Source organism: Drosophila bipectinata, chromosome 3R, assembly GCF_030179905.1.
Source record: "Drosophila bipectinata strain 14024-0381.07 chromosome 3R, DbipHiC1v2, whole genome shotgun sequence".
Taxonomy (NCBI): domain Eukaryota; kingdom Metazoa; phylum Arthropoda; class Insecta; order Diptera; family Drosophilidae; genus Drosophila; species Drosophila bipectinata.
The window spans coordinates 16,113,664-16,137,630 of record NC_091739.1 but is presented as its reverse complement, the minus strand read 5'-3'; the positions used below and the strand labels follow the sequence as shown (position 1 = coordinate 16,137,630).

At 44.6% G+C, this 23,967-nt stretch overlaps 1 protein-coding gene across 4 annotated transcripts in view; it reads right to left on the bottom strand.

The window, feature by feature from the left end:
- Positions 1 to 23,967, bottom strand: part of SKIP (Shal K[+] channel interacting protein) — a 143,424-nt gene that overhangs the window by 86,316 nt on the left and 33,141 nt on the right. For all 4 annotated transcript variants that reach the window (XR_011443012.1, XM_070280664.1, XM_070280665.1 and 1 more), the window contains exon 3: positions 20,705 to 21,433. Coding sequence is in view for 3 of the 4 variants with exons in the window: in XM_070280664.1 (XP_070136765.1) it covers positions 20,705 to 21,064 (360 nt within the window). In the remaining variant the exon portion in view is untranslated. The remainder of the gene's footprint in view (positions 1 to 20,704; positions 21,434 to 23,967) is intronic.

Sequence of the window (23,967 nt, the reverse complement as noted above, 5' to 3'; positions counted from 1 at the left end):
TCAAAGCTAAGTGGCTTTATAGGAGATTTTCACCAATACTTTCTATTGATTTGTTTTATTGCAAAGCTGTGGTTACCTCCCGGAAGTCCGTAATTATTACCTATCCTATAACTAGCCTGTCCAACATAAAGGCGAATGATGGACAGCCGTCTTAAAGCTCCGATACGCACTGTATCTGGAAACCCGATTTGAATATGGCCCACGCAATGTAATTACAAAACGAACATCAAAGTCGTGCACAGACATAGACATTCCCATCGACCATTCCCACTTGGCTCCATTTAACCCTCCGCCCGAGTGTCTTGTGGACATACAAAACATGTTAACTATAATTAAACATAAATATCAACAGCAACACAAACAACAATCGACAGCGAAGAGCCAACAGCGTGAATAGCAGAAATGTCCATCAAAGTTTCTCCGGCTGCTCTTCGAGCAAATGACGCAGAATTCTTTTTAATTAAACATAAAATTACTTTGGTGCTGGTGGCGAGAGCAGGAGGGGTGCGATAGTGCTGCTGGGGCAAATAAATCAAATGAAATCTACTTCGGCAAACAGTGAGACGGGTGATGGCAGTGGCAGGAGGAGGTGGCAGCTCCATGGAGGTGGCCAAAAGCAGAGCGGGGCAGACAGCAGGGAGTCTGCGTCTGCGGCACGTAATAATCATTTACATGAACACTCGCATAAATGTCACGTTGCCGCGATTATAAAAATAACTCGAAACTCCAAACTCTACAGCCGGCAACTTTGGTTGCTGCTTGCTGGTGGCTGGTTGGTTTGCTCTGCCCGTTGGCAGTCATAAATTAATGAATTTTTATTTGCTTATGCAATGGGGTAAATTGCATCTCCATCGGCCCCCCGCACCTGCCCATTCCCTAGCCTATCTACTATCCATCTATAGTAATGAAAGCATATCCTGCTTAAAACCGAATGAAAAAAAAAATAGAGTCGGAGCTGGAGTCGGAGTTGGAGTCGGGCGGGACAGACCAGGTGGAAAAATTCAATTTCCAGGCATACGGGGTGCTGCCTCTGGAGCCGAGGCTAAATCTGAAGCTGGAAAACAAGTTGCATCCGCAATTAAGTCATCAAGTTGCAATTATTGCCATAAAAACGAACAAAACGCAGGCAGCGCGGCAAAAAATGTGGCCACGCATGAACGTGAGATGCTGCCGGGCTGAGCCACGGCTCTGGCTTGGGATTGGGTTTTGGTTTTGAAAAAAAAAAACAAGATTGCGGAATTCTGTCGAACTGGAGATACCTTTCATGACAGTAGTTCTTCAAAAAACCAAAAGTATAAAATATTACTGTTACTCTTTATGGTACAGAGTCTTCTAATTCAGGGTCTTTGTAAAGACAACTATTCTAGAGGTTGGGAACCCTGGTTTACCCTGGAGAGTCCACCTTTCTAGGGTACCACAACGCACTGGGAGTTGGCGATATCTGGGGTGTTGCTGGCTCAGCGGGGCAGCTTCAGCAGTGGAGTCAGAATCACAATCCGAATCAGATTCTGAGGGAAAGAGCGGACCAGAGATAAACTGTAGCTTGAGCAAACAAAGCAAATACAACGTACTGCAGGGCCAGATACAGATACAGATACAGAATCAGATACGCGTGTATCTGTAGCGCGGCGGCAGATAAATTATTTTTCTTGGCTTTTTACTTGTTTTGTGTTAAGCTTTTTTCTGTATTTTTAGCTGGCCAAGACGATGTCGGAGGCGAAGACGTCCGGCAGGCAACCAACCAACCAGTTGCTCTTTGGCTTAATTAAAAGCTGCAGCAAAGTCCGGGATTGTTCCACGGATTCGGATTCTGGATTCTGAATTCTGGATTCGGATTGAATCGAATCGAATTGGATCGGATCGGATGGGTTTGGACGGGATGCGTTGCAATGTGATGCCAGGTTTTTTTGTTGCTCTTTATTTGCTTTTCATGCTGCGGTCGCTGAAATGACACTACAATGTCTTGAAAATGAAAATAAAAACGATCGAAGCTGGGACAACACACAGCAGACAGTCCAACCTGGCTACATGTTACACATTAAACCGCATAGTACGTACCTACATACATACATATGTACATGTATATATCTTTTTGTTCTGTTTGCTTTTAAGATTTTGCAGCCAAGCGCAACTGACAATGACTTTGCCTTTTTTCGCCGGGTCGGGTTTGGGTTTTTATTGTTGCCGGTTGCTCTTGGCTGGTTGATGGTTGCTCTTGGCTGGTTTGGCTGCTTGGCTGCTTGGCGGGGTCTGTGTTTTATAAATCTCATTTTCAAGAGGATTTGTGTGCCTGTCAAAATGTTGATGTTTCACAAAACACTCGCCCTGCTCAACTGCTCCAAGTTTCAGAGACGTTCTGCTCTGCTCGATTTCAATCATGATCGATTTCATTTTCAGCCTCTGCTCTTTTTCTTTTTTTATTTTTCTTGACTTGTTTTCTTAGCCCTCTTGCGCGTTTTGATCGCCGCTGTCTGGGAATTATACGATTTCGCTGCATTGAATTACCGCGTCAATGTCGACAGACTCTGGCTTTTGCGGTCTTTTCGGTCTTTTTGGCTTTTTTGCTGTCCTCAGACTCTGTGCTGGCTTGGCGCTCTTGGCTGCCGCTAAATTACAACAATTTGTTTGCCTTATAAAGTTAATGCCAGAACAAAGGCAAAGCACACACAAACAATCATCATTATCGAAATGTCATAAAACCAAATGAGCGGGCATTATTCAATTTTAAACAACGAATCCGGGGGCATCATCATCCACTCATCCTCGTTCTTATTTTCTCAATCCAACGGAAGCAGAAGCATCAGCAGGAGCAGCAGCAGCTGCCAAACAACTTAATACAGACAAAAGCCATGGGCCCGGATGGGTTCGTGGAGATGGGGAGACTCCTCGAGATTCCTGGGCAGCCGAAATAAATGTTTCAACTGCCTCAAATGCCCTTTCACTTTGCTTCCGATGCCCCGGGAAATGCTATCCAAGTAAAAAATAAGAATACAAACAAACAGCCAAAAATTAAGCATAATTACTGACAGCAATCGAGGCGGCCCCACACACAGGCGGCAGACCCATCCAAGGGCTACGTGAAGGCAGCCCATGATCTCAGACCTGGCTTGAATATGCACTGGGGAAAATAGGAGGCTCCCAATTCCAGTCCTTGCCTATATATGATAAACTATTTAAATATTGGTTAATTAGTTTCTAAAAATAGTCCTTTCAAAAGAATTCTTGACATTCCCAGTGGATCTCTTATTTTGTTCTTAGCCTATATTTAAATTTCTGCCAGTGTGGGGCTGGGCCAAAACGTTTTCATTAAAATTGCTGCCTTTGCCAATCTGCGGGCCACGCACAACAAGAGCATCTGAAGGAAAAAACACAAAAAGCAAGAAACACACCGAAGGCAGCCCCTTAAAATTGCAATTTGCCCGGCGAGCCAGCACAGCGCAGCGACGGAGTGAGACAATTATAAGCATGACAAATGAATTTCGTATTGGAGAGGACCAGTTCCCAGGAAAACTGTCAGTGGAGGATCAGTGGAGCTGGGACAGATTCAAGATGCCAGATCGCAGGGCCTCTGATCGCAGCTGTTGCCGCTGGGCACACACCTTCAACTCAGCCAGCAGCCCCGAAACCGAAACTGAAACCGAAAGAGTTTTGCATCTCAACTGGCTGGGCCTGGACTGCGTTTCATTTTGGAGATTCGTGCGTGTTGCGTTTTATATGAATAATTGCATCAAGATTTTTGCCAACTCTGGTGCAGTTGATTGCGGCAGCTGGGCGACTGCTCCGGACATCATCTCCATTGCTGTTCAAGGTGAATTTCGCATTTCGCAGTTGCGGAGTTCGGTTGACCACAGACCACCATGGATGCGGAACACTCCATGACAGATAACCAGGCCCATTTCAATTTAATTCACATTTTCAGCACATTAAAGAGGCACCCCGGCCACCGAAAGCAGCTTAAAGCGCAAACTCATATTTCATATACGAGTAATTTTTGCGCTTATGAAATTTTCGTACACATGATGCCCTTTTGCTAACCCTCGGAACAACACCCGCCTTCATCCCAGTCTTCACACATTTTTTGGGTTATCCTTTGGCATGTCGACGCTCTTTGCATCTTTCATGACGAAACCATTTTTGTGTTTTTTGTTTCCATTTTTCGGGCCAAACACAACTTTACATATTTTTTGAATTGAAAGCGGAAAGGACCTGCCAGCTGTACCAGGCGCGAGGATGCATTAACGTATTTCACAATTTTTGTAAGGGTGCCTCTGAAAATTATACTTTTCCGGGAAAAATTAACTTTATAGAAGTCGCGTTTCTCACAATAATCCCTTGCTTAAAGTACAATTTTGAGTTTTTCCAAACATATTCAAGGAATTTACTCTGCATTACCCTTGTGGAATTTTTTGTGGCACTAGCACAAACATACGCATATTTTTGGCAGCCACAAAATGTTGCACCACAACCAGCTACCAGCTAGAGAGGGCTCAAACGGGACATGAAATTGTTTTGCACATAACGACAAACAAACAGACATGAAAGGGATCTGGTTGCAAGGATAAGCGAATATGATTGCCAGGATGGTGGCATGCGAAAAAAGCATAACTGAAATATTCCCGCCAGTTAAGGCAAACAGGCATAAAAAGCCAAGCAGCCAAAGGGGCACGAAACAACCATTTCCTTTTTTAGTATTTGTTGCGAACGTGCATATTTTTTTGTATATTTTGATAAACCAAAATGTTATTTTCCTCATAAATGTAATGAAAACGACTCGTTAAATGGATTAAATTAAAAAAAAAAAGAAAATAATATTTTAAGGATGAGTCTCATTTTTGAAATGCAGAGAGACTCAAAGGCAGTAGCCAGTTGGGAGGCATTGCGTAATTTATGTTAGGCAACTGCCTAGACTATGTTTGATGAAAGCTTCATAGCATAGAAGCCGCATGATATCACTTTCGTATAGAGCCTATCTCCAGGCAGGGGACTCCCTGCTGAATATTTTATGCGTACTGCACGTGTTTGTGTTTTAATTAACAAAGGCAAGTAGCGGGCAACAATAAAAAGGCCATATTAAACGCTGGGTGCGTGTGTGCTGCTGTAAACGTTGTTAAAAGTTGCTCCATTAACTGTGCAGCGACTTCTGTGCTCTGCTGTTCTGCATGATGGGTACCGTGTACCAACTCCCCATAAATATATATCCAGAGTAAGTGGTTGATTTGCCGCCTTCACCTTGCCGCTCGTAAAAATGTAACAAAATGTTTACCAATTAAGCAAACAAAGCAAAGCACCAGAGTCGCTAGAAAACCAGTACAGCGGTACAGCCTCGAATGCCGAATTAATTGCGTGGGAATATTTAAGTGCGTTTTTATGCATTACCATTAAGTGTTTTCATAGAGCAGAGCAAAGCTGCTGCTGCGGATTTTCTTCAACCAACTAAGGGGAAGTTCCTAGAGGGCTAGTGGCTCATAAATCACATGGCTGAGGTGTTAGCAGGCCTCTTTTTCGGTGTGCGTGTGTCGGGGAATTAAAATTTTCACAAGTGTTGCCTACTTTTCGGGTGAAAAGCCATTAAGGCTCATTAGCGCGCACACATTTACATTTTCGGTGCCACTAACACACACCCCTACACACACCGAGTTGTTTAGTTTTTTGTCAAAGCCCGAACTTGATGAATGGTTGCCAGCAAATACTCGTCGCATTTTAAGGGCCATTTATCTTGGGGCTCAAGCACCCGGGCAATCAATGAAATTAATTATTAGTTCGGGCAGATTCGAGATTACTCCGGTGTAATTATCATATTATAATGGAGAAACTATGGCTGTAACAGTCATTTGTTATGCATTGGCACGTTCGCTATTCTCGCCCTAGGAGTGGCAGCCCCTGTAGTTTTTTCTCTGAATATTATTTAAGCCTGCAAACAATTTTCGCATTTTATTAATCAGCTTAAATATATTCATAGACAAAAACTATATTCGATTCTGTTGCTAATATTGCGAAGCATTTTAATGCAAATGTGCGGTCGCATGGATGCTTAATTGCAAAACCCATTGGCCGGCATTTATAATTGCCATGTAATATTTTTTGTTCGCCGACAAGCTCTCAATCAAAAAAATTAAATTCTTCGAAAAAATCAATCGATAGTTAATTAGCCTTTATGCGAAAGCTTTCAATTATTATTAAATTTTTTCCGATTGGGGTTGCGAGCATATTAATTGCATTTGCAGTCGAGTGTTTGTCACTTGGTGCGTGAAATAATTGCACGCAGATGAGCTAAGCTTAGCTATTCCCTGCCATTTACATTGTTTCCCATTAAGCTCCTGTAAATCCTATTCCCATTGTCTCTTATCCTCTTTCGACAGTTTCTGCTGCTGGCCATTGTTGAAGCATTTTTTAGGGTTTCGCTCGCAAAGTCAAACAGAATTTCAATTAAGTTAAATACTTCAACCAGAACTGAACTAAAATGCAATACAAAGAGCGAAGAGCTCAGGGGCTTCATCAGAGCCATTGCACTTCAATCGGAATCTATCTCTATCACGGTCCCTATTTTTTATTTATTCGTATTAAAACTTAATCAATCTAATCAATCGCTTATGGTTCTCTGGGCCGGCAAGTGCCGTACTTGATAATCAACAGACACAACCCCACCTTTAAAATAAAATGTGTGTGTTTTTTTCCGCCGGAGAGTCAAACATTTTAGCATTCGCTTCATTGACGCCCATCATTTTGTTTGTTTAGGCCATCGACTATTATGGGAGATGTGTTTGTGGCGTGTGTGGGTGGAACTCGCCAATCGATATGCCATTTTATTCCTTTTATTTGCAGTTTTATTATAAATTTTATTTTTATTCCACTCTTCCACTCTGGCTTTTATTTGGCTGCCCACCACTCATAATGAAAATGGTTTTCACAAGTGGCCTTCACTCTGAAGTTCCGCAAAAATAGAGTGCGAGTACGAGTTGCGGGGAGTGGAAATACACGAAAATCAAATAAAATTGAAATAATTTTTTGCTGGCAATATATTTGCACACATAATATGCGCCTTAACGCTCAAATACGCTCTCAATTGTCCAAATTTTTGCGAATCTCTGCGGCTCCCGAAAGGGGCAAAAAAAAAAATATAATACTCGAGTGCAGTCTGCAGGAGGCGTGGCAGTTAAGTGGCTGCCTAGAGGGCAAATAAAATTGTTATACAATATAAATAGAGAATAAAGATTTTTTTTTGTGGGGCATTGTTGTGCGGGAATTTTTCAAGTTGTCTGCCGCCAGTTCGGAAATATTAATTTACGGAGTACTAGAGATCGTCGCTGCACTGTCCAAAAAGGTACTGGCATTAATAGTAGGTGCTCTTCCTTGGCAACTAAGCACTGATTTTAGTTTCTTAAAGTGTAGCAAGTATTTGCCTTTGTTGCCTTTGAAATGCCGCCCATTCGACTAGTCCCCGGGCTGCGTGGGAGTTGCTTTATGCGCCGTAATTATGTCATTTAAATGCAACAAGCTCCATGTGAGGCAGTCGTCAGTCAGTCAGTGAGGCAGGGCGGAACGATAATTCATAATTAAAAAAACATGCAACTTGCTCATCTGCCGGCAAAGGAGGAGAGCCCGAAAGAAAGAATCATTGCAGCAGCATCAGCATCAAAAGCACGCCTTAAGGTTGAGGCTCAGTTTCAGTTCCAGCTTCGGTTTCAGACCTCAGACCTCATACCTCCTGCTCCTCCTTCATTTTTTTTTTCTTTCGAATATTTTTCCTTTTTGTCTGGGGAGAACTCATGGCGTGGCGCGCGACTGTTAATTAAATGAGCGAGCAGGCAAACGAGCAAACGACTGATGGACGTGAGTCGGGAATGCCAGGATCCAGTATCCAGAAACAGAAAGCAAGGCCTGTGAGTGGGTGTGCTTCTAAATTGCTAAATGAGATTTGCCGAGGACACCCGCATGCACTCCCAGATCCACTCACATACTACATCCAGACAGACAGATAGACAGTCACATGAGGCACAAAGGGTTAATAGTGCATAGTTGCAAGCTGTTTGGGTGTCATCGTCATCGTCTAAGCCAACTTGGATTCTGGGGAGTTGGCTTCTAATTAAGGACCAGTGCAAGGAACTCTACACTGCAAGAATGTTGGACATTTTAGTTATCTGGAATTATAGCTTCTGGGTATCCTTTTATGGTTCATCAAATATTTCTCACTGTACACCTTGCATGCCAAGTGTGAATGGTTCCCCTTTTGGCCTCGTTTTTCGTCAGTCTGCGGCTTTTGCATTTTGTCGCTCATTAGTTTATTGCCAAAAAAAAAAAAGACCCAGAAGTGAAGACTGGGGAGAACAAAAGCCCGACTTGGAGTTCAACTACCCGCCGACTCCAGCCGACTACCGACTTGGGGCAATGCGGGTTAATTGCCAACCAAGGATGCCCCCTGTGGCTCAAACGCCCCTCAAAGCTCCTCCCGCTCCTGCCAATTAGTGGCATGCGGAAGTTGCCACTTCTCTGGTGCCGCAGTTTGTTGCCGCGGAGCTGGCATTAAATCACTGGCAACTTTAAGACTTGTCAAATTACGCATACGACGCGGTGGCTTCGACCCCATCCATTTGCCAATCAAACACCGAGTTGTCAGCATAAATCTTGCCCCTCGCCTCCCCACATGCCCTCCAAAAACAGCCACCACGGGTGTCTCTCTTCCTTGGCCGCGCTGACAGGCCTCGAACGAACATGGGGCGTTGATGCACATATGTCACATGATAACAACATGAGGTCCATCCAACAATCCAACATCCAACATCCAACAGCCAACAGGCAGCCAGGCAAAAGTAAATATAAATTTAAGCAAAAATCACCCTGAGCCCTGTGTGGGCGGTGCGGGAAGAGAGAAACCCGGCCAGACAATGGTCCCAAAAGCAGCCAAGACAGACCATGACTTGACTGAAAGGTGTTGCCAACCGAATTGAAGGCATGTCCATGTAATGCAAACCAAAATAAATAAATAAACTGCAAACTCAATGCCAGGACGGTACACTGCGAGAAGGTATCCCATGGTATCTTTGCAGTCTCAGATATAGGCATTGTGAGCTCCAAGAATAGAGCCTGCTCAGTGTAGAGTCGGTAAAAAAAGAAAACTGAATCTGGCTCATAGCTCGTTGCCTGTTTTGGCATGTGTCAAGTCAAGTCATGGCTGGAAACGAGCCCATGTCCGTCAATTCAAGGCGCTGCGGGCGCCGCATCTCGCAAAAGATGCAAGAGCATCTGGCTTTCTGGCATTCTTCGTCTCGTCGTCGCTTGTTGCAATTAATTTCTAATTAAAGACAGCCTCGAAATGGGTCAAGAGGGGAGATCCGAGATCCAAAAAAGAAAACTGAAATGCAACAAAAAACCGAAACTGTTACATGTGAGGAGCTTGGCACGATTAGCAGCCGCAGCAGCCTAGATATCCGGCGCCCAGCACGGCACTTCATTAAATATTTAAATGAGCATCCTGTTTTCTCTTATTTTTTTCTGGTCTCTGGCTTCTCTGTAGTTTTTTCTGTGTTTCTGTTGCCCAGAGTTTTTTTTGTTTTTTATTTTTCGAGTTTGCAACAAGCAGCACCTACACACAAAGAGGTCGGACAGCGATGACTGCCTCTGCATATGCAGATTCATAAGCAGTTAATTAAGGCCGAGAGGCGGAGAAGCGGCAACTGGCAACCGAAACTGGGTCCTGGCAGCCGGAGAGTCTGGAGGTCTGAAGCTGGTGGAGTTCGAAGACTCCGAGACCGACTCCAGTTTGGGGCAGGGCAGTGTTGCATCTGCAAGTACAATCAACAAGCAACACAGAAACAGACAGCACACTGAACACAGCATACAAAAAGTGAAAACCATATAAAAATGGCTTTTGCCCAGAGCAGGGCCATAAGTTTGGGGCAAGGCCTCCTCCTCCCCCTATTCGGCCGACGGCTGTTGGTGGTTGCCCCTTGTTGCTGGCCGTTGGCTGTTTGGCTTTCTGCCGTTTCTGTTTCCTGCGGCTCAGACAGTCGGTCGTGCCACATATTTTACACATTTCATTTTCACTACTGCACGAATTTATTTGGCAATAAGAGCAGGCCGACCGACAGTCACTCGGATCTGAGAACCGTCAAGAAATGGTGCGAGGCCCTATGAATACATTCGAAACAGTCGCACACAGTCCGCAGCACTGTGGGAAACTCGTGTTCGCTAATTAGGGGAAACCATAAAGGACATCATGCCAGACAAGTTATGGATCTCAGCAATCAAGTTTGATAAGTTTTCTGACTTCTAGGAATTCCTAAGCTGATATCCTCCCTTTGAGATCCCCCCTGTTTCTTGCACTGTATTTTTACGACTATATGGGTAATTTTCATATGTACAAGTGAATATTATTTATAAAATTCCTGCCCTTTTTGTTGGGTGGGCGTTGCTGCGGCACTGCGCTACGCCGTAAATTATGTCATTTTAGACAAGTGCGCCACGGCGAATTCGTTTTAGCATATGGATCCCGGTCCCAGATCCCTGCACTCCTCCCTGGAGCACCCATTGAGATTTTCGCTTTATGGAATTGGGTTGAGTCCCGACTCCGTCTGGTGCTGGGCGTTGGATGTTGGATGCGGGAGTGGGGCATGGAAATTATTATGCATTTTGTCTTTTGCCGGGAGAGGCGGGATTCAAGTGCCACCCGACTCTTGGTGGCAGGGCATGCGAAATTAGTTGGCGCTGAGTGGAGGGTTTGGGAATGTCCCCCCAAACTCGGGGAGACGGGGATCTGGGAAATGGATATGGATATGGATATGGAAATGGAAATGAAGCTGCTATGTGGGGGTGGGTGCACTACATGAAAATTGATATGAATTGGGGCCTGAGCAGCTCAGACAGCTGTGAAGTGACAACACTTTTGATAGGCCATGACAGATGGAAGTCAATTCTTCATGCCGTCTAGCTGGAGACAGAGCCGCGAAATGCAGTGCTAATTGCTCTGATGAACTTAACTCGGTCATGCCACATTTAACGAGCTACAACGACGAATAATATTTAAAAATGATAAGCCACAAAGGCCGAAGAATTTGTCAAAACATTAATAAGATACAATCATCAAATATTAACTATCTAAAGCTCACTTTATACTCCATTATTCTGATTAATTTCTATATTTTGTGGTAGCTCCTCTCCACACAACTCCCAGTCTCAGCCAAGTCAGTGTTCGTATCTTATCGGCCTGACCATTCGCAACCTAAGCGGCCAAGCTCCATCTCAATTTCCGCTTAAACAATCCGACATATATACCCCATTTAGAGGCAGCTAAGACCCACAGCCACTTCTCACACATCTCACACCTCGTGGTCATGGTCATGGTCCAGCTACATGGGTACATGGGTCCTTGGTTGAAGGCTCTACAGTCGGCTCGTTTAGAATTTCAGCTGCAACTGCAACATCGCTCGTCTGCTTACTAATGTCAACCAATTCATTTCATTGAGTGCAGTGCGTTGGCACCAAGGAACACGGAATAAAAACTGAGAACTGGACACTAACTACGAAGGAAGGGCACTTTAAACTATAAATAACAAAATATTCTATAATATTATTATTATAATGATACACATCTCATTAAGTAAGCACCTCAGAGTTTATTTAAACTTCTAGAAAAATTAACTTCTTTATAATCCTAAAACTGGATTATTTCTTCCTGTGCCTTCGTTGCTTTGTGGCATTTAAGAGGCATGTTCTTCATTGGCTTAGCCCCAGGGTCAAGTTCAACGACAACCGAGCTGCAAATGGAAAAAAGCAGACTCCCAGATACAGATACATCTCCGGAGTCTGGAGTTGCAGGGAAGGAGCTGCTGCTGCAGTCGTAAAGCGTAGCCAAAGCGTTTGCATATCGCATATCTAAATGAGGTGATGATGCTGCACATATCAGCAGAGATACTCGCACAACAAAACAACAACACGGACAGGCAACTTGCCGCTCTGAGACCAGAGACCAGAGACGGGGGGAAAACCTGGCCCGAAAGGAGGCTCAAATGTCCACTTGAGTGGGAAGCTTGAACATGAAATGTGTGCACAGCAAAGGCCACAACAACAGCACACACAACTGGTACTCTGGGCAGTGCCAATTATGAAAACTGATATGCTTGAGCCAGACCCGTTGATGAGCGAGCTTCACATCCCGAGCATCAAAGCAAAGCGAATCGCCTGGGAAGACGAAAGGCAGACAGACGCCCCAGAATGGGGCTCAAGATAAGTCCGGGGCTCGAAATTCGGTTGGATATTGGACCCTGCACTCGCCACTCAGAGCTTGGTGGATGCCACGCGCGGCAAAATCAACTGAAATTAATTAAGCAGCCGACGGCAGCGAGCGGCGAGGCTAATGAAAGTGTAATATTATCGAGGAAATGAAGGGGCTGGTCAAAGGACTGGGCTTAGATAGGTAATTAGTACCACCACGAATAGGGCTTTCACGATTCTGACTCAGAGTTTCTTCTAGCATAATGTTTGAACTCATAAAGAGGTATTGTGTCTCCCAGTGTTCTCATCACCACCTATCCCTTGGGTTCGTAATTAAACCCAAAGTTCAATGCAAATAAATAAATGAGAACTCATTGTTGCTGCAGTTGCTGATTGTTATTGCTGTGGCAGTTGCAGTTGCGTCTGCAAAACATAATTCACTTGAGGCAACATGCAGTGAAATGCCAAAATGTCGTCGTGGGACCCACCTCCCTCCTCCCTCGCCAACTTGAGATTTATGACCCCCAACCGAAGTCGTTGAGTGACCAAAAAAATAAAGCAGCAAGAAATAAAGCAGGTCGGAGGAGGAAAAAAAGGGGAGCAGCCACCGCAACACAACTGAAACGGAGCTGAAACCGACTGCAATGTGCGGCAGTTGCAGCGGATGCAACTGAGTGGTGCAACAATGTCAACCGAACAACAAGGGCGACGGCGGAGGTTGTAAGTGTCCCTCCAATGGCGGCAATTTATGCGCAGAAATATTGTTGAAATTGTTTGAGTTTAACAACTAAATTTCCTCCTTTGTGTGGGTGCTCCGAATTGGTTTCTGTCGCAAACCATCGCAGGAGGTGATAAAATGGTGCAGGTGGCCGCCACCACCTAAATGGAAATGTATTTAGCAGCAACGAGGTGTGGCTGCTTTGGAGCCCGGGGATTAGCCGACGTGGCCGGCCAACTGATTCGGATCGGGAGGGAGGGGGAAATGCAAATTTATGGCCCCAGCGTGTCATGTGAAAGAAGCTGACGGCTTAGCCCATGACGGCGAATGGGTGAAAGCCCCATCCTATTTGGTCTAGCCCCGAATGATCATCGACGGAGCCATCGTCATCATCATTATGCAAATCCTTGTGAGGCTGCACAAAATGTTCAACATTTATATCAAATGTCAGACGACCCCAAATTGCCAAATGAATCATAAGTAACGAAAAAGCAAGGGGAGACCACCATAAAACAGGAAATAAATTTATGAAGTAACCCATGAGATACGCTTGCAGTGAGAGAAAGTGGGGCAAATATTTTTTTTGTTTTTTTAAATGTAGTATTATGAACTTGTTAATGCTACTTAAAGTTTAGTCTACAATTAACATTTAGTATCATATATATTATAGAATGTAAAGGCCAATTTCTTCAAGTGCCATTAATGGATAACTACGCCTACGACCAGGGACAGTTGCAGAGACAGAGGGCACATGCAGAAATAAACGTGAAGTCCTCACACCCACTCACCACAACACACCACCATACACACACTCGGAGAAAAACACACATCAAAGTCGAAGCTCAGAACTGCAGGCGGCTGACCAACATAAATGGCGCAAAGTTGAAATGTTGACAGGGCCACATTCGTTATGACGTCGCAGTAGAAAGCGACTGAGACGGAGGTAGTGGGTGGTGGTCGGTGGTAGTCCAGGCTGAGGGTGGACTGCCATGAGTAAGTAAATCAAGTTGTAGGTAAGTGAGATTTATGCTTATGTCGTTTAGTGTAAGCCAAACAACATCTCGCAACGTGAGCGTCGTCCGGATAGCCCCTAAGAGCCCCCACCTATGTAGTATGTGCATCCATCTCGCATCTCGGCACGGGGTAGAGTTATGACAACATGGCCAAGGAAGAAAATCAAAAAACCAAAGCGACCCGAAAATCCAGTCCAGAAAGCCAAGCGAGGCAGGAACGAGGGAGTTTGCATTGGAGATGAGGTTTCTCCTTCGCCTGGCCTCGGGCTGCGTTTGCACCAAATTCTGTGACTATTTGCACAACATTTGCCAACCAGGTTTTTCGGGGGAAGAAGCCTGGCAGCCAACCGGGTATCTCTTTCCCATCTAGCTTTTCCATTCACTGAAACTTACCCTGCAACTATGGATGGTTGGGAATAAGTAACCGCTTTGAGATGCTTTTCAAAAATCAAAGCTATGAAGTATCTGCTAGTCGGATGGATTGCCAAAGCATTCCATTTTTTTGGTAACTCGTTTCTAATCGCTGCAGCTGCTTGTTAATTACAGCAAACACAAGCTGCAATCCAAAGCTGCATCTGCAACGCAGCACCAGTCCCACCAACCCCATGGCACTTGTGCAATGTGTGATTTATGCATGCAACCTGGAACTGCTCTAATTAGCTAGAGCTTCTAAGCCCGGCCGGAAACTGGAGCAGGCCAGGGAGCTTAGCGAGGAATCAGTGGAGTGGAACATCCTTTTGAAAGGCTCCTCCACTAATGCTGGGCAGTAAATGTGTCAGGTAAACAACTTTCACTTTCTGCGGCAAATCATTCACTCGCCGAAGTCAAGAGCAGTGAAATCTGGCCGAGGAGGGAGAACGCCCACTGAAATCTAGGCTGGCCAATTAAAACGCAAAGCTGTTCAAAGGCTCTGGAATACCTACAGGAAAACAGAAATAAAACCATAAAGAAATAAAGGCAACCGGCGAAGGAAGGCAACTACTAGTAAGTTGATGACATTAATTGACATTTAGCAGCGACGGGCATATCAATGCGCCGGACAGCACAATCACCCCGAACCCAAACCCGAACCAGAGTCAGAGATCACAGGCGGAGGAAACAGAGACGGGCTACAGAGGAGACACAGTCGAAGTACAGTCGATAAAGTCCCCAGTCTAGGCCGCCTTTCACTCCACGCAATTGTACAATTGGCTAATGTCACAAAAATCTACAGGCAGTTGTCAACGGCGCTTTGGACGTGGGACTCCCATCATTAGCGTGGCACAATTGTGAAATGTGTAATTGCTGCTACAACAGCAACATCAGCAACATCATCAGCAGCAACATCAGCAGCAGCAGCAGCAGCAACTTTGAGACATTTAGACGACACATTGACAGCGAGTTATGTCAACTCGAATGCGATTTGTTTAGCCATCGTATCCCCCTTCATACTTACTCCAGCTGCCAATGAAAAGCATAAATTTAGGACGCCATTAAATGGGTTTACGACTAAGGACTGAAAAGTGGATACTCGTTGATGAAATAATTTTTTAAAAGTACTACAGCAACTACCAAAGCTGTGGGCAATTCAAAATACTATTTGTTAGGGCAAAAAAGCCTACACAACTTTGGAAACAAATTGAATAAAGGACGCTCGTCCTGCCCTCAGCCCGCTCCAGCTCCCGCTCTGCCTGTCCTACTCCTTGTCTCGCGCTGTCTCTTACTGTTTTCTGTAATTGGTTATATGAAACGCACAAGTGGCCCTGGCGTAGGCCGACTCCACGTCGGACTCGGACTCGGACTTGGAGGCTGGGATGTGGCCTGACTGTGGCTCTTGGTTTTATCCAGGGACCTCTGGATAGCTCGTTGGCTGGCTGGCTGGTTGGCTGGAGAAGTGCGCGACAAGATTTATAAGCGCCTGTCAACGAGCTAGCAAAGTGAGCGGATGGGACGGAGGAACTGCAGCAGCAGGCGAGTCGCCGCCGCCGCCGTGGTCACTTTTTGATTTATAAGCAAAATGTTTGCCGCGTTGCTCAAGTATTTATGAAACATTTCAAGGCAGCGGACACGGCGGCTTTTACTCTTCTGCCTCTTTGCTTTTTCCAGCCAGTTGACACTGCACTGGGGGAAATAGTGTCTACTGGAAAGAGGTCTTCAGAACAAAACCCCTGGGAGACATAAAATTGATGTATTATTGCATCAAGCCTGACAAGCAAACAACTTTAGTTATTAAATAATTTCAAAATTCCTGTGAAACATTGGCGGAGTTCTTGCGAGTAACTGAGACCCAAAACCATAAAGTTCCTCATATTTTCGAGTGTAGGATACTGTTTGGGCCTGGGAGCTACTTACTGCTGCTGTTGTGGCGCGGCAGTAATTGCGGCGGCATGTGAAATATGAGATAAACTCCAAGTAAGGCCAAGTCCACGGCTGAAGCTTCACTGCCGCAACTGCAACTGCTGCCTCAAAGCATGTGGCAAGTTGTTTAGAACTAACCGGGGGAAACTACAGCCCAACCGACCAACAGACCAACAGCCGGGCGACAGGCGACGACAGCATTTCGGTGCCACTTTGCGGCGAATGCGAAATAACTTCGCACAATTGAGCATGCCGACAACATCCAGGAGAAAGAGTACTCCCAACTTGGGCATTCTATTAAATTAATCGTCAATTATCAACGGGGCTGCAAATTATCTGAACAGAAAGGACACTGCAACACTCACTATTACAAATGAAGTGTCAAGTATAGACTGAAGCCCCCTTTAAAGTTCAAACAGTAAAGCTCTCCAGTAACTCTATCCCACCATCCCTCACAAATCAATTTAAGTTTGACTTGGGGCTCTAATTAAGCTACCAAAAACTATTGCCAAATTTTTCGAGAGGGCTAATGGAATCAGCCCCCATGCCGAACAAAAAGTAAAACTGAAGCTTTACATGCAATTGGGCTTGAAGCAAACGCTGGAAACGGCCAACTTGTTCGCGTTCGCTTGTTCAATGTGTTTAATTAAATAGCAAGCGTAATTAAATTGCAATTAAATTAATTAAAAAGCACGCAGCCGCAGCACGTTAGCAAACGGTTCGGTTTGCCGAAGTCCTCCCCTGCCCAGTGCTGGCAGGATATTTTTTGAAGAGGGTTTTCCCGGTTGCTGCCGGTTACCGGACTTTCAGACCATTCAGTTTAGGGGCCCGTCAGTGTGAAAGGAAAACAAAACGAAAAATACAATGTTGCTCTGTTGGACATGGAATGTTCTCACCCTCGCCCTCGTCCTGCCAGCTGAAGCTTTCACCAATTTCCTCATTTTCCTTTTGCCGCGCACAATTAGACTTTAATTTTTTATGAGCAATGAATGGTTTCGCAGTTTTACTTTTTGGTGTTAAATGCTTGATTAAGTTGAATGGTGAAAGCTATGCAAATTTCATCCCCACTCTCTCTGTGGGGGGCTGGGAAATTGGCTGCTTTGATGTTGGTGCCTGGCAAAGGGTGAAAAACTGAATAACAATTCCCCTTTTCTTTGCTTAATTAGTGCAGTGACAAAGTTCTGCTTCTATTTCCGCTAAATGCAGGCCAAAGATGTATCTGGAGATACGGATGGCAATGCGGGTAAAGAAAGGAGACTCAGCCAAGCTGCTAAAGATTCTACTAATTTTAACTGGCCAAGCGGAAGGGTGATCTGGCGGGCAACCGATTTCTCAAGAAAATAAATAAGGGCAGAGCTTTATATTATTTTAATTTCAATTCAGGGCCATCATCGAGAGTATAATGAGCCGACCCACCAACCTACAAAAGCCTTGCCGCAATGCCGTAAAATCGGCAACGGCGAGTAAAATCAACAATAATAAAGCCACACAGCACGTAGGCAAAATGAACAAATTGAATTGCGGCAATTACTTGCCACGCTACGCAAAATTGCCAACGAGGAAAAGGGGCAGAGTCGTCGGAGGAAAATCCAAGATCCGAAATCAAGTTCATAAAAATGAAATCATGCCACAGCTCAGGCAGAAGATCAAAGAGGACAAATCAATAAAGGCCCCACCAGCCACCATCCACCAGCTCTGGCCAGTAAAGGAATAACTTAAAGTCAGTCAAGTCGAGTGAGTCCCGGCCAAGAGACCGAAAGACCAAAAGGAGAGACGACCCCGAAACTGAACCAACTTGACCTGGTCAAGGCTAAGGCACATAAAATGAAATTATACAACAGCTTCAAGGGGGCCAGCACAGCGAGAAATGGTTTAGAAATAAAGACTTTACTTGTGTCCTCTTGTTGCCACAATATTTCTCCGAGTGTGGAAAACTAAAGCAAACTTGCTTTTGATCTATGGTGGTTTCAGACGACTACCAGAATGATGACGAGGACGAGAACGAGGGGGCTGTCTCCTGGATGAGCCAACAATGTGGAGCAGCCTCAGCCGACGACTGGGTCCACGTAAATTGGCATAAGAAATCAGAAATCACAGAAGGCTGCTCTCCTCGGACTCGGAGATAAATGGCCATGGCTTCGGATTCAGCTTCAGCTTCCTCCCGGGTCTCCAGCTCTCGACTCTCGACCAGGAGAAGGCCGAATGCAATATTAAGTAAATATACAAAACGTTGTCGGCACGGCGCACAAAACTAATGATGTCGATGATGCTGGGGGAATCTTCCGCTGAAGATGCCAGCGACTTTGACTCCGACTCGGGTTCAGACTGATAATGATGCGGCAGACAGGCCCAGAGATACAAACAGACAGCAGTGGCCCGGGAGTCGGCCGGGAAAAGGGGAGCGCGGAGAAGCTCAACACGCTGGACACTGGCGATATACACACGCCAGGTAATAAATTTCATTTCTCAGCTGATATGGGCAATTAAGGAACAATTTTGCAGCTGAATGAGTAATAAATAAAAATTGTATGCCAGCGATATACGCAGATACAAAACTGCAAGACGTCGACGGCTGTCCGTTGGTTGTCCGACTGTCCGCCCGTCCGCTTGTCCGTTTGTCGGTCGTCAGGCAGCCAACGTCAGGCCCAGAGATAGTTTTTGGATAAAAATATACAAAACAAACGAGTGCACGAAGAGCTGCACCGAGCCAGAAGAGGTCAGGTAAGATGGGGCTTATTTCTTATAAGAAATTGCCTGTCCCCAAAGACTTTAAGTATTTTTTTAAGTGTAGGACTCCCCGGCAGGTAATGAATGAATGAATGAGAAACGTTCTCGACCGACTGGAGAGGAGGACTCAAGGAACCCCTTCCCAAATACTTCTTGCATGCTTGCCCTTTTGATGAAAACAACTCAATGACGTGATTTGTGCCGCCAACGATGCCTTGCTCTGGGGCTGGGGGCTCTCCACTTCCTCCGCTGGCGATCCCTTGCCAAATCCTGTCTCATATAAATAAATCACATTTCACTGGATTGATGTGCAAAATTCTTAGGCTATCGCAGAGGATTGCGAAAAAAACAGATCCTACTAAGGTTTATTTTGGGAAGGAGAGCCATAATTTAAAGCTGCGAAATATTTTTGCATAATAAATCAAACTTCCGCCGGGAAGAGGTCGGGCCTCTTTATCATTCGCCACATATCCCTGGGAACGTGGCTTAAAAGAAGTCCGTCAAATGTTGCCATTTATCCGGCAACTTGTCTGCTCTTTGGCATTATTTTAATTACACTCGAGCCGGCGGCTCCCAAACACGGCGGCAGCAATAAAACCAGATACCCAACCCGAAGCCCCAAGGCAAGAGGTATTTTTTAAATGCTTCTCTGCACTGAAAGAAATTACATTCACATTGTGTCAGAATTGGAAAGTAAGGTTACAACCAAATGGTGAAAGACCAATCTTTTTCTTCAGCTTCCTTTTTTTTCAAGACGTGCCTCAACTTTTCAGTGCATTCCGTGGACTCTGGTCGCAAAAAGGAAACATTTTCGGGGCCATCGGTGCCTTTTTGGTAACACATGATATGTCGCCTACCTGGGAGATGCTTTTGCAGGAATTGAGCTGGGGTTGGAGATGGTGATGCAGCTTGAGCTGGAGTAAGAGTTTCAGGTGAGACAAGGGATGGGGCCACTGCTGAGTGGAGAACAATGGAGACCGGCATGGAGCAACATGACACTCGAGTCTCGAGTCTCTGTCGAACCGAAGCCGAAGCCAAAGCTAAACCCAAAGCCAAAGCCAGGGCCACTGGTCAGTTGGGAGAGCTGGTGTTGAGCACTTGCAACTTGCAGGAGGTGGATGTGGGGAGCTCTGTTTAAATGTTCTCCATTTTACTGTCAAGTGCGGACCGGACCGGACCGGGTTGACATTTGCCAACGATGCAACTGCCCCTGGGAGCCCGGAGAGCCCTGGAAGCCCTGCCTTCCATTATTTGATTCTGGTTCGCATGTCGAGAATTTTAATTTAAGTATGTAAACTGACATTGAATAGTTTTTCGCCAGGGAGCAGCTACAGTTCCCTTTTGTTGTGGGTGGTTTGGGCGGTTCAACCCAGACCCAGACCCGAACTCGGAGCTCGAAACTCAGAACTCCGAACCTCGAACCCCGAACCCAACTCAATGAAAATGCAGATAGTGTGCCAAAAAGCGGGGGAGTGTGGAAGTGCAATTTCAGTTTTGTTTGCAATTGGATTTCGTAATAGAAAGCCCCGGCTGAACTTTTTCCTTCCATCGAGGCCACACGACCGGGTGTGTGCGGGATGTTTCAACATTTGGGATTGAAAGTTTTATGAAAGAAGGGGCTGATACTATGTTATATATTCCATCGCTCTCAGCTTGGGTCGAGGTATATTATTCTACCAAAAATTGAATGAAATAAACTTACCGGTGTTGAATAGGGATGCGCCGTGAGTCGGACTCCGTCCGTCTCCAGTTGCTCCCGCAGGACCAGCTCCAGTTCGTTGTTAGGCGGGGTTTCACACAGAATTTCCATACTGCCGGATAGCGAGTTCGGATCGTTGAGCATGAAGTATACGGAGGCAGCTCCCTTCTCCCTCAGCGATCGAATACTCTTCAGCAGCTTGTGCCGATGGGCAGGATTCTCTACGCCGATGGCGTCCAGGTCAGGATCGCCCACCTGCTTGCAGATCTCCAGGTCATCGTACCCGTTGTCCAGAAAGCTCTCGGCGTACTGGGCCAGGCCCAGAGCCCGCAGCCACTCGCAGACAATGTTGCTAACGGCCATGGCTGTTCGTAACAATGATGAGGTGGCGCTCTACCAGGGAACGGATTTGAAGGGGCGACTTGCTTACGTGTGCCCTGGCAATTACCGTTACCGAATGGCGTCTATTAGTTTTAAGTGGCACGCCTCCCTGCTCCTCCTAGCTGCATGCAATTTCCTGCTCCTTTAAGGTTGTATTGTTTTAAATTGTCCTCCTCCCAGAAGCATTCTCTTTAATTTTACAACAGCCCTTCGACGCTGAACAGTCGTAAAAGCTCGACGCGTACACTCGTAAAAATTTATATCGCACTTTGAGCATTTTTAGCATAATCCCAGACAGTTGGGATCACATTTTGTTTGGCGCCACCACTGCTGCTGCTGCTGCTCCGCCGCCTGCAAAATAAGATAAAAACGAGGGTTTTAGTCAGCAAAATCGGAAACATTTTACCACGTTTATTTTCAATAATTTAGAGGGAGGCCCGGACTGGCTGCCTGGGAAATTGCATAAATTTGAAATGGCTTGCCCCATATGGTCCTCGGCCCGCATATGTCTATGCAAAATAGATGCGCTGCCATCTCCGATTCCCACCACAATATATCTCGAACAAATCAATAGAACCCGCGGCTATTGCCACAATTGATGTTGATGACGCTGCACACACTCTGCCGAGATTCAAATCAAACCCAAAATGCTAGAAAATTAATTAAGCCCAGTAGTGGCAGCTGCGGTTTGTACTTCCCCCGAAATTCCCACAGTCTCCTCCTCCCGCCTGGTCGGAGGGTGGAATTTCTTATCTACAAATCGGAGCAGGGGTCCCCCTGATAGGTTGAGGGCTCGTGGATAATGCGCGGTTGCAGTCGCTCATGCACACATATCACTCTATCATACCGCCCAACCCATTCCGATCCAATCCAATTCCCCGGAAAGTGGAGAGTCCATGAGGCGTTAAACGCAAACTAAAAGCTTAAACACACACTCGTGCATTTTTCTGGAAAGGAACGGAAAGGCGCGCGCGTTCTCATTGATAAATGATTGATTATCGAGTGCGTGGGCCATGGGCCGTGGGTGCGCTGCGGTTTTCCTTGGCTTAGCACAAAAGTTTAGTGTTTGCTTTTAGTTTATCTTTAATGGATTATTTTAGTGGTTGACTCGTCAGCGAGCAGCCAGAAAAGAACAACAAACGAGGCTCCCGCGAAGTGGGTGTGGAACACGAGATACTCTGTTGGAGGATAACATTATATGTTCTATAAATAAATATATATTATTGAGAACGCCTTTAATATGTGATTTAGCATAGTCATAGGTATAACTAGTTAGGCATCTATGAAGAACCCTTTTTCATATTTATGAAAAAATAAAATCAATTCTATAATCCTCACCCTCCCACACCCATCGGCTGGGACAAATATATCACATAATTTATGATCCCCAACCGATATCCCCTGTGACCAAGCTGATTTTTTCCTCCATTTTCCCGTAGCTCTTTGCTAGTTTTTCCTCCTCTGCATTTCTGTGGCCCTGTTTGTCTGCCGGCACAGCTGCTTTGTTTCTATTTTCATTTTCGTTGGCATTGAATAGATCAATCATGGCTCGAAAAAGCGCTACCCACCACCCGACCCACAAATAGTTCAATGATGACCAATTATTCACCAATAAAACTGTCGACCGAATGTCATGAATTGAACTTTTACTTGCTGAGCTAAGCGGAAATCAATCGCAAATTGCTGGGAAAGTGATTTTTGTGGAGAGCGTGAAATCAATTAGGAATTTCATTGAAAAATGATTCAAAACTGTGTGATGGAAAATGAGCTGTGAATCTATTGCAGATGATGAGTTTTTATGACTGTTATTTTTCCAATATGTTTCCCCTTTTTATACCCTTGCAGAGGGTATTATCACAATCGACATTTTTAAAAGTAGCCCGAAAAAATAACACGAGGTAGTATAGTCCAAAATAAAAAAAAGGAAATTACCTTTTTATAAAGAAATTCATATTCGAGTAAAAATCAACTTACAAGTAAAACATATTTCACTTTTTTCAATTATTCCATAAATACAAACAATAGACATTGCAGACATTGGTTTGGGTTCCAAAAAAGGAATATATTTGGTTATAAGTCCAAAAACTTTATTCTTACTTATCAACGTGGTAACAAACATCTAAAAAAATTAGTATGTTTTAAAGAATTATTTATTTTCTTATTTCTATCTAACACTCACGGTATTTCCGATGCAATACATAATTATCTGAACCTTCATAAATTTAAGGAAACAACTACACTCTGTACCCATTTTTATGTGGTTATTGAAAATTATAAAACGTTTACTTATTTAAGACGACAAACGATCTGTAGCCCATGCAGATAGAAACAGAAATGAATTAGGGAACAAAAAATTAAACTTAAGAGAGCTAATATTTTAAAGCATCTCATCACCCACTTCTGAAATTTCAAGAATGCTTATCTCGCACCAACTTCCCGGAACTGGAAGTACTGGTACTGGTACGGAACTGGTGCTACAAATAATCACATATTAAACCAAAATATTAAAAAACTTGCATTTAAAATTCAAATAAAAGTCACAAAATTGTAAAAATATAAAAAGCTTATTCAGAATTTGATTGTCTTCTATTGTTTTACACATTCTACACCAACTTTAGTGTTCTTTGAAGTTTGGGACTTTTTTTAGATTTGGTGTTGTAATAAATTTGTTATATTATCCGTCTGAAGTTAGCTTCCTTTCTTGTTTTAATTTCACAAATAAATCAATCAAATTTATTGCAACTCCCCAAGCCCCTCAAATAAACCCCTTCACTTCCGACCCATTGACTTTTGTATCTTTGGGTCAAAGTTTGCCGGGTCTTTCGATTTTTTTTTTCCTCTTTTTTGAATATCTTGTTTGGGTTTCGTTTCTGTTTAATTTGGAA